Source organism: Alligator sinensis, unplaced genomic scaffold (assembly GCF_000455745.1).
Source record: "Alligator sinensis unplaced genomic scaffold, ASM45574v1 scaffold280_1, whole genome shotgun sequence".
Lineage (NCBI taxonomy): Eukaryota > Metazoa > Chordata > Crocodylia > Alligatoridae > Alligator > Alligator sinensis.
In genome coordinates, this window is record NW_005841835.1 from 1591751 (window position 1) to 1609294 (window position 17544).

The following is a 17544-nucleotide window of genomic DNA, read 5'->3' on the forward strand; positions in this document are numbered from 1 at the left end:
GGGGGAATTCGCCTGTGCCTGCCCCCGCCGCCGGCTTCCTCCGCTGCTGCTTCAGCTGCTGCCGCCTCCGCCGAGGTAAGCAGGTACACGTGCGGGTGGCACACGTGCACCCTGCTCCCCTCGCTCCTGCTCCCCAACTGCCGGTGGGATTTCAGGTTTGTCTGGAGCCTCAGGCAAGAGGTGATAAGCATGACTGGTATATCCCTAGTGCTTCATGTAATCAGAGGACTGTACCCAAAACCCAAAGTGATATTATCCTCCAGCCCCTATGGGAGGCAGGTACAGATATATGATCATTACTATTTTATTGATGGGGAAATGACAATGGAAAAGAAAGGTGCCCTGCCCAAGAGAGAGCCAGTGGCAGCATCAGGATTTCAGCTCAGGCCCCTGTGAGGTCTAACTTCACATTCAAGCCTTCTGTCCACACTGCAGAGCCCACTGTGACTGCTCTGATTGATAAGAAGTCTCTAGGAGGGAGACTATCTTGAGGAAATCTCTTTGGTTTTACTCTTGGCCTTTCGGTTTGCTTTGAGCTTGGTACCATCTGGTGGCGGTACCAGGAACTTCTGAACCATTGCCACCTGAGTAGCTTATGCATGATGCTGGCGGTATTGCCCACGCTTCTTGCACCCCTGCTAACCATGCATGCAGTAGACAGCACCATTCCCTGACTGTCCCCAAGGCATGACTCCTTTGTGGCTGCTCAGTGAGGAGGAGAAGGAGGAAGAGGAGAAGGAGGAGGGGAAGGATAGGACTCTCCTGCTTTCTGTATACCAGTGTCTGTTCTGCTAAGGAAATAGCCTCCTACTTTGTTTCTCCTTTCCAGGGTGCATGAACTATATATGGCTAATACCAGGCTGCTAGCATCTGGCATCTAAGAGGGAGGGTGGTATGAGGTAGCCTTCTAGTTTTGCTTTTGTCTTCATACAGCAGCATACCTGGCTATTGGGTTCAGAGGCCTGTTGATCCAGGCTTATCCCTAGCCAGGCTCTGCAGACTGGAGGACATGAGGTGCAGGGCAGGACTCTCAAGTCTGGAGGCCAGAGGGAAAGGGAGCTTATACTCTTTGGTTTCAAGGGTGAGGGTGATTGGGCACCTCTGTGAAGTACCATGTGGGTGTCTGTTACAAAGGTTACATGTTTGATTCTAGTTCATGTTATTCATAGGTCCCTGGGGTCTCAGTGCCACACACAGCCTCATAGGGACACAGCTGCTACTAACCTGCTGCTTTGCCTCAGCTCAGAGGCGCTTGTCACTCAGGACTGGTGCCTCACCCACAGTGACAGGACTCTTACACCTGCAGGTTATCCTCAGCCTGGGAACCCCAGGGCCAGCTAGTGTCAGTGCTCAAGCTCCTTGGAGTAAGGCATGAAGCAGGGAAATGCCAGAGGAGCTGGGAGCAGTCAGCAGGCTCACCTCAGAGCAGCATGTTTGCTAAGAAGCATCAGCGACAGCATGAGTGGCAGTGGCGAGGGGGGGGCAGCTGGGGGCTGCAGGAAGCAGCCACTGCCTCAGGCACCATCCCTCTGAGCTGTAAACATGCTGTGCTTCTTAAACCTGCAGGGATTTGCTGTGAATTCTTCATAAGGCAACAAAAACCACATGGTGTTCAAGCCATGCAAATGTCAAGTAAATACTCTAACCATAACCAGATGCTCTCAGGGCTGGGTCCTGCACAATGAAAAATCAACCACTGCTTTACCCAGCTCCACAGCTCCCCATCACCTGATTCTCCAATTTCCTAAGGCTCCAGCATACCTGACTGCCTATTAGCGCTCTGCCTTATGGCAAGTGAGGGCAGCATTTGCTCCATTCTTCATGTGGCCCTCACTGCTACTCATAGTGGCACTGGAAGCTCCTTCAAGGTGTATTTCCAATCTTGGAGATTCTCTTCATCACATCTAATCTTGGAGAAATGGCAAAAGAAGCAGGAGCCTCTTGCTCAGCTAGTGTCTGCATCCCTGCCTGCATCCGTGCCATGGAGCCTTCCTCCTGTATGTGCTAGTTCCTTCCCTTCCTCTCAAGAGCAGAGCCCCAGCACCAGTGTTTCACTTGTCCCAAAGGTTTTGAGTGAAGGCCAGTGAAGTTTTACGAGGCATGACATGACTGGACTACAGATCCTAACATGTAGCATGGACCATAGGGTCTAGGATAAGAATAACCCTTGACTGCTAGCATTTTACTGTCTGCACAAATAGTAATGACACATTCTTTGCCAAAAGCAGTGCCAGGGCCTAATGAAGTAGGTCCTAGATTGGGCCTTGGGAGACTGTCCCCAAATATATTGCACCCCCAACTTTCTGTGCTATTTTTGGCAAGGGCTTTCCCTCTGTGTCTCATTTTCTTTACCTGTAATGTATTGATAAGGCTACTGACCTGTGGTTTGAAGTGAGTGCATGACTGTCTGTAAAGTGCAAAGGATTTGTATCTAGGACTGCCTACCTGAGGAATTTAAAGCTCATATGCCAGGCAGCCAACATCTCGAGATGTTTTGTTTGAAAGATTATCATGCATTCTTTGATCCATGCGTGGTTCTTTCAGCTCTCCCTGGCACTCCAGAGTGTGTATGGGAGGGACAATTAGCATTGCCTGTCTCCCTCTTGCCTGAGAGGTGATTTTGGTTGGTCCCCACTGCAAGAGCTCTGACCCCACATCTGCCTGACCCTTGGCCAGCACTTAATTTTGCCCCCAACCTGAAAATCAATCTCATCACAGCCTCACCTCTGCTCCTTCTAGGCTCTTCACCTGCTTCCTACATCCACCCTGATTGGCCACCATTCCCCAGGAGGTAGGCAGATGTGGGCAGGCAACTAATTGGAGGATAGCCCCCTTCCCCTGGGATGGAATAGAAGGCTGGAGAGTTAGTAGCACTGAGCTTTGCCCTTCTGCTAAGGGAGGCCGTGAGCCAGAGATGCGTGGGGCTGTGCCAATGGGCTTGCCACAACAGGTGGCAGGGGCAGAAGGGTGTTGGTGCAGGCATTGAGCCCATCTCCAGCAGTGTGGGGAGACTGGGGTGCTGGGCTGGGGGTTGGCAGAAAGCACCTGGTGACTGTGCCTTACCCCCTACACTTCCAAACATGTCTTCCCTGGCCCCATTTCTGCTGCCAAACTCACTGTGATTCCTTGTGAGTCAGCCCTGACCTCCTGCTCCCTTCTGTACTTATTCTTTGCTCTCAGGCATCGCCTACATGGGCTGTGGATGCTCCTGTAGATGTGGTATTAGCAGGATTCTAAGGGGAGTCAGGCCAGCTTCAACATGTGTGGGTCGTAGTATGTGGATGTAGGGCACGTTCTGAGAGCAGAAATGTCCCAAGCAAGCACTCTGGAGGCTGTAATGTAGCATGCTCAGATGTGGTGGCTTGGGTGCTTGCTGTGTGCTTTATCACAGCTTCCAGAGTCTACACAGAGCCCCAGGGCTTGAAGTGGTCCCAGTGGTGATGTTGACTGGAGTGTGAAAATGTGCCCCCAGGGCATGTGATGCATCTGTGTCAGGGACAGAGGCATGGCAGCACAGCTCCATGCCTGGGACAGCTGCATACTGCCTGGGGCAGTGCTGACTCTAGTGTGGCAGTGTGATCAGCTGCTGCTGTGGCAATGACTGCTTTTGAACCCCCACTCTCCTCCCAAAGGCAATGACCAGGGCCACTGCCCTCCAGTTATGCTACTGGTCAGGTGCCTGCCATGATGGAATGGAGTCTGGCAGGGCAAGAAGGCTCTGACTTGCTTACGTGACCTTACACCACTTTTTTATAGACTCTTGTCCTAGGCTTGGAGCTTGAGGGTCTCTTTTTGCTGGGTGGGGTTCTATCCTGGGACAGTGAGTGTCCTGTAAGGACAGAAGCTTTTCCTCTGCTCAGGACATTTTCCCTGGGTCCTTGATCCCCATCCAAGAGGTTCAGTGCCCTGGCAGGTGGGACATTAACGCATCTTGAGATCCTGTCCAGGTGCTGTGCAACAGCAGCAGAATGGAACACACCTGGCGCCTGAAACCCCTTCCAGGACCTTTGCAATAGTACCGCCTCGTATCACAATATCCTGGGATCCAGTCAGCATGTCACAATGCACATGTTTATTTTGGTGCCCATGGGCTCACTGAAGGCACCCAGGAGAGCTGGATGTGGCAAACTTAGCTCATACCTTGATGCCAGGGAGTATTCAGCCAATCCACACAATGGTCAAACAAGTTTCTTGATATTTTAAGGGCTGTAGGGAAGTTAGGATGTGCTTTCAGACTGTTTGGAATTACTTGACAGACACTACTATTTAGATATGTGTCCAGCTGCTGTCCCCAGCCTCTTCCTTTAGACCTGTCCTCACCCCACCAGGCCCCTGGTTCCCTGAGAGAGAGGGTGTGTCAGCTAGGTAAAGACCCACAGCTCTTTCCAGTCTCTCACACTCTGGATCAGAAAGTTCTGTCCACCCTGTGGCATTAAGAGGGGCTAGTCCTCACCAGTAGAAGCTAGCAGACTTTAGTTCCTAGAGCCTCTGTGCATGTGTTCGTGCGTGCATGTGTGTGTATCTGAGTGTGTGCGTGAGAGAGAAAGATTGATCCAGACAAAGATTGTGGGCATCATTCTGTAAAGAATCATTGGTTTGATTCTGGGCCAAAGCAGTTGGCCTGAAGGAGGCACCTGCATTTGCCTACAGGAACCATCTTTAGATGGTGCCAGTAATTTGAGGTGAGAATGGGAAATGTTTTTGTTCTTTCATAAACCCACTGAATGGGATTTGCCAAGCACATTTAGACCACCTCAGGGAAGGGAATGAGGTAGAATTGTCTCTCATCTTGCAAACTACACAGAGTTGAGCCCAGTACTTGGGTGCGAGCCTTTCAGCAGTATCTAGTGCTATAAGTGAATATCCCTGGGTTTGTAACTCTGCTCATAAGTGCCACTCCCCTGTTTGGGGTCATAACTCCTACTTTGGGACTGGCCACACTACATTGTGTTAAAGAGTCAGATTAAGCCTGGAGGCATCATTATGGCCATCTAAAATGTGTGTGTCTTAATGGTTTGATCCCAAAGCATCAAAAGTGCTTTACAAATTATACAGCTTCAGAAATTGCTCCCGCTGGCACCCTGCATGCACTGAGATGTCATCCCTTTCAGACTGGGATGTGTAGCAAGGCACATAACAACCATTTACAGGAGGGCAAAGTGTAATCACTGATGTTGGAATCATCCCTAATGAACACCTCAACACTAGCAAAAAGTGTGCTGGGATCCTTAATGACCACAGATTGTTAGAACCACCAATAGTTCTCCTGTGAGAAGCAGCATCTCCAATGGCCCAGCTTTCCTGAGCACTGTGCTAGGGCATTGAGCTGAAGGGAGAGTACCATGTACTGAGTAACTCACTTTCCTGCCTTCTTGACAACACCCCCTGGTGCCATTGTGAGTGTGCTCCTACTGTGCCTCCTCCCACACTTGCAGGGCTTAAGTATTCTTTGGAATTTTCCCTCCAAGAGTTTAAAAAGCCCAGCCCTGTCTGGCTTCTCTGATCTCATTTGATATGTAGCTGTAAGGAGATCTGTGGTTCTTCAGGGAATGGTTCTGTTGGTGATTCGGGAGGTACTGGCTGTGGAGAGACCTCCTCATTGCTCTCTCCCTCATCCCGCTGTTTGTCACTACTTAGGCCGAATGTCTGCAGGGGACAGTGCTGCTCGGGCTGGACAGTGGCTCTTGGAACAAACCGGTGCATCAAACGTGAGTATTAGGGAATCATGTTCGAGACACCAGCTTTCTTGCTTAATGCCTCACTACAAAGTGCAGTGGGGTAACACGAGGACTAAAATAGAACATGCTCCTCCCCAGTCCTTTGGCCCTGCAGCCTCCTGTTTCTTTATCTTTGTCTACCATTTGAATCCCTTTCTCTGCATGATATCCTAGCTTCCTGTTACATGCAGAGTGCACTTCTTATGGCTAGTGCTGTGGAGAGAGTGGCACACCTCAGTACCTACTGTGGGGGCTGTTACACCTGTCATTCCCAGAGCTGGGTTCCCTATACCTGGCTGGTTTGTCTGAGAAAGACATGCACAGGTCCCTGCATGGTGCATCCTGGCTGGCCATACAGCACTGTTGTCCCTATCAGGGGTTCATGTTAATTTTGGCTAGAGCAGAACATAGACCTTTTGAGGGTAATGATGATCATGATGATTATCTGAGGCTTCAGTCTGGATCAGGTCCCCATGGAGCCGGGAACTGCACAGATGTTCAAAGACATGAGGTCAGATCCAAAAAAGAATGTAGGTACTGTACTTAAACCAGGACTTGAGTAGACTTTAGGCATCTCTATCCAAAATTTGTGATTCAAGCACACCGCCTAATCAGTGGCTACCTAATCCCACAAGGAGTCTCTCTTTTACACCTGAAAGTTCCTTCAGCACCGACAGGTCTGCTTCTGTGCAAGCCCAGTACTAACCCAGTCTGAGTAGTTCAAGGGGTGCCTATACACATGCTCTAGGGTGTGGTGGGGGCATTTTAATCAGAGTGGCTCTCAGGAGCTACTCTAATTAAAATGCTGCAGTGTCTTGTGTACTCAGTGTCCCACATTTCAAAATGGCTATGTATAGGCAACCCTCCTGCCCAAGACCTCTTTCAATCCAGGAGTAGGTGGAGTGGTGCCTAACTTCTGATCCATGCTCAGGACATGCCTCATACATACCGACTCCAGTGAATTCAGTCAGGCCAGTTGGCCTAAGGATGACTGCTGGGTATGAGCCTGGAGCAGCCTCATTGGTGAACTTTAGGGTGTGGTGTGAGTTAGTGGACTTGGTGGGTTGGGGGGCATGGGCAGTGTGTGCTCGGACACATCCTCCCTGGGTTTGGCAGCTGACACCATCTAGATAAACCTTTCATAGACAGAAGTACTTAGTGTTGCCCATTGGTTAGTTCTAGGTGGTTCACCCCTCAGTGTGTGGCATTCTGGATTGTCCTTGGATAACGCTCTGTCCCCATGCACTGTCTAAGGAGCCTAGGTGCCTGCTCCTAGTGTGGAATCCACAACCCAGAACCAAGCATCTGGCTGGTGTCATGGTGCCTAACTGATAGTGGTATAAGTCTGTTACTGGATTTCATCCAAGGTCACTGCTCCCACCCAAAAAACTTACAGCGTAATTTGAAATGAGACCCAAGTGCTTGAGATAAACCAAAGAAGGGAGAGTGATGGAACAGAGGAGTGGGGAGAAGGTCCCTGAGAAGTTACTTAAGTAGCTTATGCCTACACTGATGGTTGAAAACAGTCAAAGTCTGTAAAAAGCTACTAACTCCATTGGCTAATGGGCTGCCCTGGGAGGAACCAGGATGTGGTAGTCCTACAAGGGGAGAAGTTACAAGTGAGGGAAACCATAGAAAATGTCTTAGGTATTCAGTAAGTCTTTGAACTACCCAGCACTGGGAAGCTGCTATTCTGAGGAAGCTGCATTGCTTTCTCCCTTCCTAAGGAGGGTATTTTTGAAGCTGGGTGAGTACAAATACCTGCCAGCCATCCACCATCATCCAGTAACTATGACTCTCTTAGGGCCCTGTGGGTGGGGAGTTCTTGTCCTCTCCCAGGTTGATACTTCAGAGGCTCCTATGAGTCCTTGACTGGGGCTTCCTGCAAGGCTGATTGACTCTAACACAGCACTAGAGTGGAGGGGAGTGATTTACAGGGAAATAATCCCACTGTGCAAGAGGCTCTAATGACATCATTAACCACACTAGCTGGGACCCCAGTGATGCAATTAATTACATCATAAACCAGCTCTCATTAACTGTAGATTCATTTCCTAACCTGTGGATCCTGCGTTGCTTGTAAATTTCCAAACACATCAGTCATCTTAAACTGCAGCACAACTGACAAGAAGAGCGTGTTCTGCAAACCCCTCCAGACTGGTCCTGGAGAGACTATGAATGGGACAGTCTGACATCCTAGATTAAGTCTCTCTTTCTTTCCACATCAATCTCCACTGAATCCGAGTCCTGGAGTTGGCCACCTGGGGAATCCTGCACCAGCCCTTGATGGCCTTTGCCATGGTCAAAGGACAAGTGGCAGCTTCTAAAGTTCATAAAACGGAGAAGATTGTACCTGCTCTCCTTGGTAACCTTAACCACTGTCAACAGCAAATGGTGAGAGCAGTACTGAGAGTGAGAGAGATCTGGAAACCCTGAGCACTAAGCAGAAGGGCTGGGAAGACTGCGTTAGCTAGGCTGTCATGGTCAGGGTTGGATTGATGAATGGGACTCTTCCCAACCCTGTTCAAACCTAGTTGGACAGTGTGGCAGGGCACTTGATGGCAGATGGGGGTCAGGGCTAATTGTGAGTCAACTGACCCAGGGGGCTGGCAGGTGAGGCTAGGCCTGATCAAGAGAGTCACCTGAGTGGAGGAGGGCTAGGTTTAGACAGGGGATAAGCCCAGACCCTGAGAGCAGGGCTGGCAATAACATCTTGGGAACTGGTAAAGGAACATCACCCAGCAGAAAGGCTGCCACTCCTGAATGCCAGTGAGGAGAATAACATCTGGATGCTTGTGTGATGGGCTAGCTGGCAGTAACTTAGCCCAGGGGTTTGAAAGGGCAAAAGATGATTGGAGGACTTGGGATTCCCTTTCCTCACCAATCTGGTAATGATTTGGCCCAGGGGTTTTGAAAGGGTAAAAGATGACTGGAGGACTTGGGATTCCCTTTCTTCACCAATCAGGCCCTAGACTCTCACCCTCCATGTCCCCTGATTGGCCTCTTGGGTCACCTGGAGGGGATAAAAGGGGCAGCGCAGCTGACTCAAGGGAGACCAGCGGGGGACCACGAGGAAGGAGATTCAAAGAGCTGGCAAAGAGCTGAGCTAGCGGGGCAGGAGCAGTTGCCCCAGAAGAGCCTGAAGGAATGGGACCTGCAGGCAGCAGTTGGACCCTCAGCAGTGTGGCATGTGGCCGGCAGGAGAGGCTTCCTGCTGGGCTCCAGGATTGCCTATGAGAGGCTGCAGCCAGCAGGAGAGGCTTCCCAGCTCCAGCAAGGATCTGAGCAATGACCTGAGAGGTTCCCAGCTCTGCTTCCAGCTCCTCCAATAAGAGGTCAGGAAGCTTGATGTGAGGCCAGGGCTCCTAGAAGGTCAAGACCACTAGCAGGTTGGCATAGTACCAGCACTAGTGGCTGAGTGGTAGAGCTTCTGCCTACCATGTGGGAGTGCCAAGTTCAAGTCCTAGCTGTGGTGACTTGGGGTGAGTGAGCTAACAGGGAGGAATTCTTCTTGCAGTGGAAAGGGGCCATTGTGTTTTCCCCCTTTCTCCCCCTCCAAGTACATAGGCCCTATATTCCTTGTCATTTGACATTTTGTATTTTGTGCCTTTTTATATTTCACCAACCAGTATCGTTTGTTCTGCCATTTGTGTTTTACATTGTGGTTAACCCTGTCTTTTGTCAACTGGATGAATATGTCTATGATTGTAAGTGTCTAACCTTTGTTGAATCCTGTCCTCTCGGGGCATTGTAGTGTCCCCTATGCCCCCTGGTTTATACTGATTATGTTCCCAGTATTGTTCTCTCATTAAAAGGTATATGGTTAAGTCCCCATTGGTGGTCTGGCTCTGCTCTATAGGGGGAGAAGAGTCCCTACATCTCCCGCAGCGCTTGTGCACCTGCTTTGATCACTTCAGTTGGAGAGAGGGTACCTCTTGGAGTACTGCCTGGGTTACACTTGGGTAAGAACTAAGGGGATGGAGGAGGTTCTTGGGGACCCAGTGTGGAGGTCCAGAGCCCTGAGAAGGGGGATGAGTGCCCCTGTTGATAAGCTGGATGAGCCCAGAGAGAGAGGGGCTGAGTGCACAGGGGCCTAGTGAGAGGCTGGGTGAGCCCTGGGAGAGGGGCTGAGAATCTGTGGGCCTACTGAGGGTCCAAGAGAAAGAGGCCGAGCGTTTGGGAGACCTGGTGGAAGGTCTGGGTGAATCCAGTCAGTGGGGCAGAGTGTGGGGGCCTATTGAGGGGTCCGGACAAGCCCAAAAAAGGAAGGGGCTGCATTGGGGGAGATGTATGGAGGGCTCCGGGCAAGCCTGTGGATTTCTTCTTCTACAAGCCTAGAGAGATAAGGAGCGAGTGACTTTGGAGGGCCCCAAGAGGGCAGACCCACAGAGACAAGAGGGCTGACAGCTGGAGGACTGACCCTGGAATCTGAACTGGCCTGTGCAGGGCCAGGGCCCAGGAGGGGCTGAAGGGTAAAACAGACCATGGCAGAAACTGTCAGAGCCGGGAGAGCCTGGAGTTCTCGACTGGCCTGAGGCGGGGCCAGGGCCTACGAGAGGCCAAGGTCTTTGTGTGGCCAAAGCTGAGAGAAAGGGGGTCAAGGGGCATGCAGGCTAGGATGATGATGGCTGGTGCTAGGCCAAATGAGGAGGAGGGATTAAGGAAAGGGGTCTGAGAGTGAGCTGGGGGCCAGGGATGCAGGACTCAGAGGGGAGATGGAGTCAGGGCCAGGGGGCCTGGTGGTTAGGAGCCCAGGAGGGGAGTCCAGAGCGGGACAAGTAAAATCAAGAAAGCCTGAAGACCAGTCCTGGGTAAGACCTGAAACTGCAGCCTACTGGAGCTAGTTAGCATGGGTAAGACCTGAAACTGCACCCGACTGGAGCTAGTTAGCATGGTGGGGCTGCTGCCTGTGGTGGGGCAGCCTCCATGAAATGCCACGCATGGGCCATTCCAGGGGAAAGGCAAGGATAGGGTGCCAGAAAGCCTCAGCTCCCACCGCCTTGTGGGTTACCCCATGGAGGCGGGAAGGCTAGGAGAGCACACCCTGACAGAAAAGCACTTGGCCAGGAAGACCATGACCACTGAGGCCCAACGAGGGGCCAGAGAAGACTGGGACCACATGGGTCCAGCGGCCCAGCAAGGGGCCTGAGGCCTAGAGTGTAGCCCAGTAAGCATGGTGGGATCAGAGAGGTCCAGAGACCCAGAAAGGAGCTGAGAATAAAGAGCAGATCTGGACAGGTCTGAGGGCCTCGAGAGTGGCCGGGAAATTGGAGAACTAAAAGGGTCTAAGACGAGGGCCTGAAAGGGGCTGGCATCCTAGAGAGGGGTTGGAAGAGAGACTGAAGGGTCTGGCAGCCTGAGCGGGGCTGAGAGGGAGACTGAGGGGTCTGGCAGCCCAGGAAGGGGCGGTGTGAAAAAACCAAGAGCTCTGAAGGCTTGGAGTGGGGCTGAGAGAGGCTAAGGGGGTGGAAGGCCCAATGAGGGGTTGTATCAGCAAGTGGTTGAACATCTGTAGGGATGCTATCTGTGAGGCATGGGGCATGGTGTAGGGGAGATATGGAGCCATGCAATTGGCCCATAAGGCCAGGACCACAATCTGGGTGGTCACTGTAATAAGACCAGGGTAGTCTCCCACAGTCTGTATATCAACTAACATAAAGGTGTGGTGGGCAAAAGCTGGGCAGACTTCTCATAGAGCAGCGTATACCAAAAAAAAAAAATTTGAGGGTACCCCATGATTGACAACCTGGTGCGCGGAGAGGAGTTGGCTAGATGAATTTCTTGTGAGTGTCACAAAGGGGAATGGTAGTGAGCTGAGAAAAAGGGGGAAAGTAGGTGAAATGTAAGGAGAAAACTTCCTATTAGTGAGTTGCCAGGTTCCGTCGAGGGGGTGGAGTGGAAGCAGAAGCCCAATTTAGCAAAAATATAAAAATAGACTTGAATGAAAATACAGTAGGGGAAAAGGCAGCCCAATGGAGCTGAGGTCTCCTGGAGAGGCAGTCCATGGAGAGTGCAAGTACAGGAGACATGGCCTGCCTTGAAGAGGTCTCTGCATCTTGTTATGCACATCTCTTGGGTTGGTGCCTAATGCATGTGCCCAGAGGGGAATAAAGAACAGTACACTACTAGGGCTCCATTTCAATTATCATCTTTTGACAGGAGTCTGGTATTTCTTTGGTAGGGAGGAAGCAATAGATTGGGAAGAGTTGAACTGGAGTGTGACTCAGCCTTCAGAACAAGGTTTCTCTGAGCTGGTGAAACCTCAGCCATGGCCTTTGTGGTTGCTTTCCTCATTTCCTTTTGTTTCCTCACCTGGGGGCTGTCACAGGAAGTGACTTAAATTGCCTTTTCCTATGTCCTGTCCTTTCAATTTTGTTTAAACTCATTCTCGGTTGGGAAGGATGCTGAGCCCCAGCCCCACTCCTCACCCACTCAAGAACATGCAACCTCAGTTCACTTCAGCCTGCCCAGGGAACAGATCCTGCGCAGGAGACCTGTGCTTGAAGGAACTCTGGTGCCCCAGGAAGGGACAGAATCCTCTTCCCACTGCATCTTTCTCTCTCTGTGCTGTTTCTCTCTTTTTTCTGGCTTTTCCCTGCCTCGTGGCAGAGATCAGGCCTGGATGCGCCTTGCCTGCTGAATGTCACACATGCAAGTACTTTGCAGCACATTATGCTCATGTTCTTTGCTAATTAGATTTTGTTCCTTGTTGCTGTTTAGCTGCTAATGAAATGTGAAGACTTGGAAACAGATTTTTGAGGTTGTGAATGTGCCAGACATTTAAATCACAGAGATTCAAGATCAGGCCTATTCAAAGAGGAGGACTGGGGGTCTGCAGAGGTAGAAGTAAAGGTCCCACAGAGGTGATCCCACTGTGCCTCCCACACCATCATATTGTCTAATCTTGTTTTCAGTCTGTCTCCCCCAGGGCCTATCCAGCACAGTAAAGGGGCCAAGTTACAGAGTGGCATGCTGTGGCTGAGAGACAAGTTAAGACTCAATAGCTACCATTAGGTATTCCCATCGGTTTCTGCTGTAGTCAAGGCTGTGCCAAATCAGGGCATGCTTCCACCCAGCCCTTGAGCCTCCCTGCTAAACCTGCTGGCAACTCATGTCTGTACTGGGACATTGCCACTCCCTTGGCAACTGTTTCTGATGTGCTAAGCCACGGAGACAGGCAAAGCAGAATGAAGATGGTAAGGGAGCTGCCTTGGTAGAGAGAGGTGTCAGTAGCAGTACAGGTAACTTGCTCAACCATGAAGCAAAATGGTTTTCCACCCCCACCCCCAGGCTAAGTATCACTCTTGTGTGCTAACCCTTTTCAGCTAGATCGAAACTCAGGATCCACCTGCTGGGGGGCTGGAGTGAAGAGAGGAGATGGGTACAAGCTCTGCTCTTTGGGAGGTATATATGATGCTGACAGCCCTTGCAGTCTCTACTGAGAGGACACATTTCTTAAGAACACTCTTATGTCAAGTGCTGCTTACTTGTTTCCCCTGCTGTCTCATACTTTGCTGGCAGTAAAAGGTTTCCATGGCCAAGTACATGCAAGATCCCTGGGTACTTACTGATCTAGAGGAACCCCAGAGCTTGCCTGGTATGTGGGGCCTGGTTGTCATGGGGTTTAGGAAAGCCTTTTGTTTTGCCCTTGTACGTTCTGCTATGACAATGAGGGGTCTGTACACTTCTGAAAAAGAATAGGGTTTGATTATCTGCGCGCTATACGCTTTCCAGTAGTGCCACAGAGCCAAGGTCGGATGGCAGTATGTGGGCAGTGGTGGGAGTTTGCAAGGAAAGCTAGCCTGAGGCCTAGGGAATATGTAGGCAAAGAGAGGAGCTCATAGACTCCCCAGCTCAGTCAGTGGCTAGGTTCCCTGTTTCTTGTTGCTTTGGTTGTGCTTGGCTTCCATTTGAAAATCCCCCTGCTACGCAGCTCTGAGTGAAAGTCTCTACTGCTGCTTGAAGGGGCATTTGTAGGGCATAAAATAAAGGGCAGGTTGCCATGAAGCCCAAGTGTGCGTGCTGTCTGTGTCCTTGTTGGACGAGGTTCTTGGAGTAGGTGGGCATGAAGCCAGTGTGTTTGTACCAAAGTTCCCAGCAATCCTCTTTCCTTTGGGTTGGCACCATCTGACTTGACATTTCAAAGCTGTCTCCAGGCAAGTCGTGTTTTCTTTCCATTGTAAACATGTGCAAATTCCTCTCTTTAGCATAAAAATGCACGGGCTCCAAATTCTTTCCTGCTCAGGGTCACATATCCCTGGGCCAGTGGCGCCCCTCTGCCTCTAGAAGATTTGTTCTTTCCTTTTGTGGTTAGGGGACATTCTTCCTCTGCTCATCTTTTTATAGCCTTCTCCCTGGGCTGCCACTTCCTAGCTCTGAGCTCTCTTAACACTGGCTGATTAAAACCTTCCGTTCATTCAAGTGCTCCTGCTGTTACTCCAAATGCGCCAGAACTTGTGGTGGTGACTGAGACTGCATGTGCTCTGCAAGAGCCATTTGCCTGATGTGGGAGTTCAGGAGTCACAGCTACAGCCAGGGATCTTCCTGAGCAGAAGGGATTGGAGATGGTGCTGAATGAGGCAGCACTGGGATAAGGCTAGAGAATCAGAAGGGATTTCTGCTGTTTGTCTTGTCGTGTTGCTGCTTGGGTTTATGCCTTAGCAGGCTGGTTTGAACCTTGCAGTCTCCTTGAAGTGTCTGCCTGGCAGGGAGAGTTCATGAATGTGCCTGTAGCAAACAGACCAGAGGAAGTGTCATCTTCATCCCTCATCACCTTCACATGAAACAGCCTTGTAAACAGTAATCTATGTCATTTCCAGGGGTTCCACCACCCATCCCAGGCACAGATGTCTCTGTGTTATGAACAGTTCCTAATATTGTGCTTCCCAATGTGAGCACCTGTTTTTGTCCATCTGGCTCTAATAGCGCACCTGCCCCAGTAATTTTCAATCTGGTTTCAATGGGGTCTTCTCCACTGCAATTTAGTAGTCAAAGCGGCCTAGCACAAATGCTGGCATTGGAAAAACCCTTTCTAAACAAAAACTTAGTCTTGGGGAATCTTCTGAGAATATCTAAGAGCATCTGACTTTACTCAGGTGTCAGAAGCTGCCCAGATGTTCAGTAGGAATGAGGCTGTCTTTTGTTTGCTGCAGGGTCTTACGATTATTTGGCTTCTCTGGAATAATTACGTTAACAATCTCTGTTCTGCAGCAAGGGGCCAAAGACTGACTCACCTCCCCCTCCCCACCAGAAGCCAAACAGTAGAGACCACTTTGGGCTGCCAGACATTGTCTATAAACAAATTGCAGGGCCAGTAATGGCAGCATCTTTGTCTCATTAGGGATGTGCAGTACAGAGCAGGGTTTCTGGCTATGGGGGCTGCCTGGTGACTGCTCAAGTGCCTGCCATTGTTTGCAAGGATTAATGAAAAGGACACTGTCAACATGCTTGGCCCTGACAAAGCTCCCCCACAGCAGGGATAGTAAATCTCAGGCAGGACTTAAAGCAAGACCTTTCTAATAATCAATGATGTGTAAACATTGTTTAGTCCACAGCAAGGGCCCCCCCTCCCCCCATCTTCTGCTGGAATTTACATTGCTGGGGCAATTTTTAAAGCTGTCAAGGGGAGCTGGGTATCCCAGTCCCATTAATTTTTCAACCCTCATGGTCTTTATTTTCTGATCTCCTGCTCTTGTAAATGGAGCAATCAGGAAATCCATCTTAATGTCAATGCCACCAGGGAGAAGGTATCTGTGTGCTAGAGCAGGAGGAATTTGCATATAGACTGCAAGGCAATCTGGTAGCTTTGCTCTCTTCAGCCTAGAGTCAGGAGAGAAAGAATAACCCAAAGTCTGCCTGTCTTCTTCAAGTTCTAATGCCTGTAACCTAGCAGGCAAAGTGACTTCCTCCCTCCTCCACTTGGTTCTCTGGGGCTTTCTTCCATAGTTGTACATGAGCAAACCCAGATCTCAAGCAGAACTTTCTGGCCATGTGTTTTTTTTCCAGTTTCTGGAGCTGAAGTGCAATGAACCAGAAGGGAATTTTCTGAGATTCAGAGTGTGGGGAGACTCAGAAACATGGAAGTATATGTGACTCCAGGACACTTAGACATTTCCTGCTATGCAGGCTTGGTGAGCAAATGCAGTGAGCTTTGAGTCACCAGAACAAGTTATCAACCACTTGGAATGTTGCTTTGTCCCTACCCAGGCAGGCACTTGACAGATCAACAAACTGAGCTGCATATAGAGCATCCTGTGAAGCTGCAAAGGGCTCATCCTCAGCACACTGCACTTGTAGAATGAAGCTCTTTTGTACCATGCTCATCCCTAGCATCTCATATGACTCCATCCCCTCTGCTTAGCCTTGACTTCCTATGGCCCCAACCTCAGCTTACTATTCACTACCACTTGCTCACTATTTCCCTCTTTGCTTAGCTTGGGAATCTTTCAAAAAGTGGCCTCTGCCTGGCTCCCAGGGCATCTTTGGGAATTGGGCTGCTTGCCCAAAATAAAGGCAGGAGTGTTTTGCAAAGATGAGGCGCAAGGGGGCAATTTGGCAGGAGAGCAGAAGAGGTAGGACTGCTGGGACAGAAAGCGACCTCTACATTATTCCATGTTACAAGATCTGTTGACAGTCTCTGCCAGTCCTTGGGGTGACAACTCTAGATAGTCAGGGAAGAGCAGGGTGATCTCCCTTCTGAGAGAGGCTGTTAAATTTCTGAAACATGTTTTTACTTAGGGCTGCAGAGTGAAATACATGAATCCAGTTTACAGTAGTGTAAGAATGATGAAGGATTAGGTCTCAGGGAATGTACCAAGCTAGGTTAGTCTCTAGTTCTGAATGGATTCATCGTACAGCCTCGGACAAGGCTCTTAACTACTTTGTAGCTTATTTTCCCATCTTTAAAATGGAGACAATACTTTCTTTGTGTCCTACCTATATTTGTCCTCTCTTCTTAGACTGCGAGCACTCTGGGGGACAGATTCTTTCGCTCTGCATATGTTTTCACTGCAATGTTAACTCACGGCACTGCTCATGTGCTGTCCCCAACTCTCCTGTCTGTCCACACCCCACTCCCATCTCATTCATGAGGAGTGGTGCTTTCCGTGTGGGTTAGCATATCTGGCTGGAGGAATATGTTAGAGCAGTGGTTCTGAACCTTTTAGACTCAAGGCACCCCTCATTACACTCAAGGCACCCCCTGGAAAATACCAGTTCTTTGCTTTCACTCATGTTTTGAGGATGGAAAAATACTAGAGCAATTTGTCTGTTGCAAAGACCTTGACCACAACCGGTTAGAATGTTTTTGACACCCTGGTTCCTATTTGAAATCTTTAGGTTTATCTTGTCAATCATGTGTAGGTGTTTGCACACCTAACAGTGCTAATATAGCATGGTACTCTTAAGAGGATCTCACAAAACACTGGGGTGCTATGGTATACCTGGCTGATAATTGCTGGGTTAAGAGAGCCTGGGTTCCACTTTCGCTCTAAGTCGTAACCTGTCCACTTTGTGGTTAGAGGCAGATTATATTACTCAAGTGCTGTCACCACAATTCCACCTCTGTGCCAGGAAGACTAGACAGATTCTCCCATAATTCACAGGGAGAGAACAGTAGGGAACTCCAGCTTATTGTACAAAGGATTGTGGGATATGCCCCCAGAAGTTCTAATGGCATACATGTATAAGTGTGGGACTAGTGAGGTCCTTTCCAGTACTGTGTTCCCAATCTGGATGCTCATGTTGAGGAGCCAGTCTCCTGTGTTAGCACTCTAGCAAGGATTTATATCAGGGGTGGCCAACCCACAGCATCCATGCCACAAATGGA

The 17544-nt window shown here is 49.9% G+C and overlaps 1 protein-coding gene across 8 annotated transcripts in view; it reads left to right on the forward strand.

Annotated features, from left to right (window-relative positions):
• Positions 1–17544, forward strand: part of LTBP2 (latent transforming growth factor beta binding protein 2) — a 141470-nt gene that overhangs the window by 11114 nt on the left and 112812 nt on the right. For all 8 annotated transcript variants that reach the window (XM_025201081.1, XM_025201050.1, XM_006015342.3 and 5 more), the window contains exon 2: positions 5638–5708. In XM_025201081.1, the coding sequence (XP_025056866.1) occupies positions 5638–5708 (71 nt within the window). The remainder of the gene's footprint in view (positions 1–5637; positions 5709–17544) is intronic.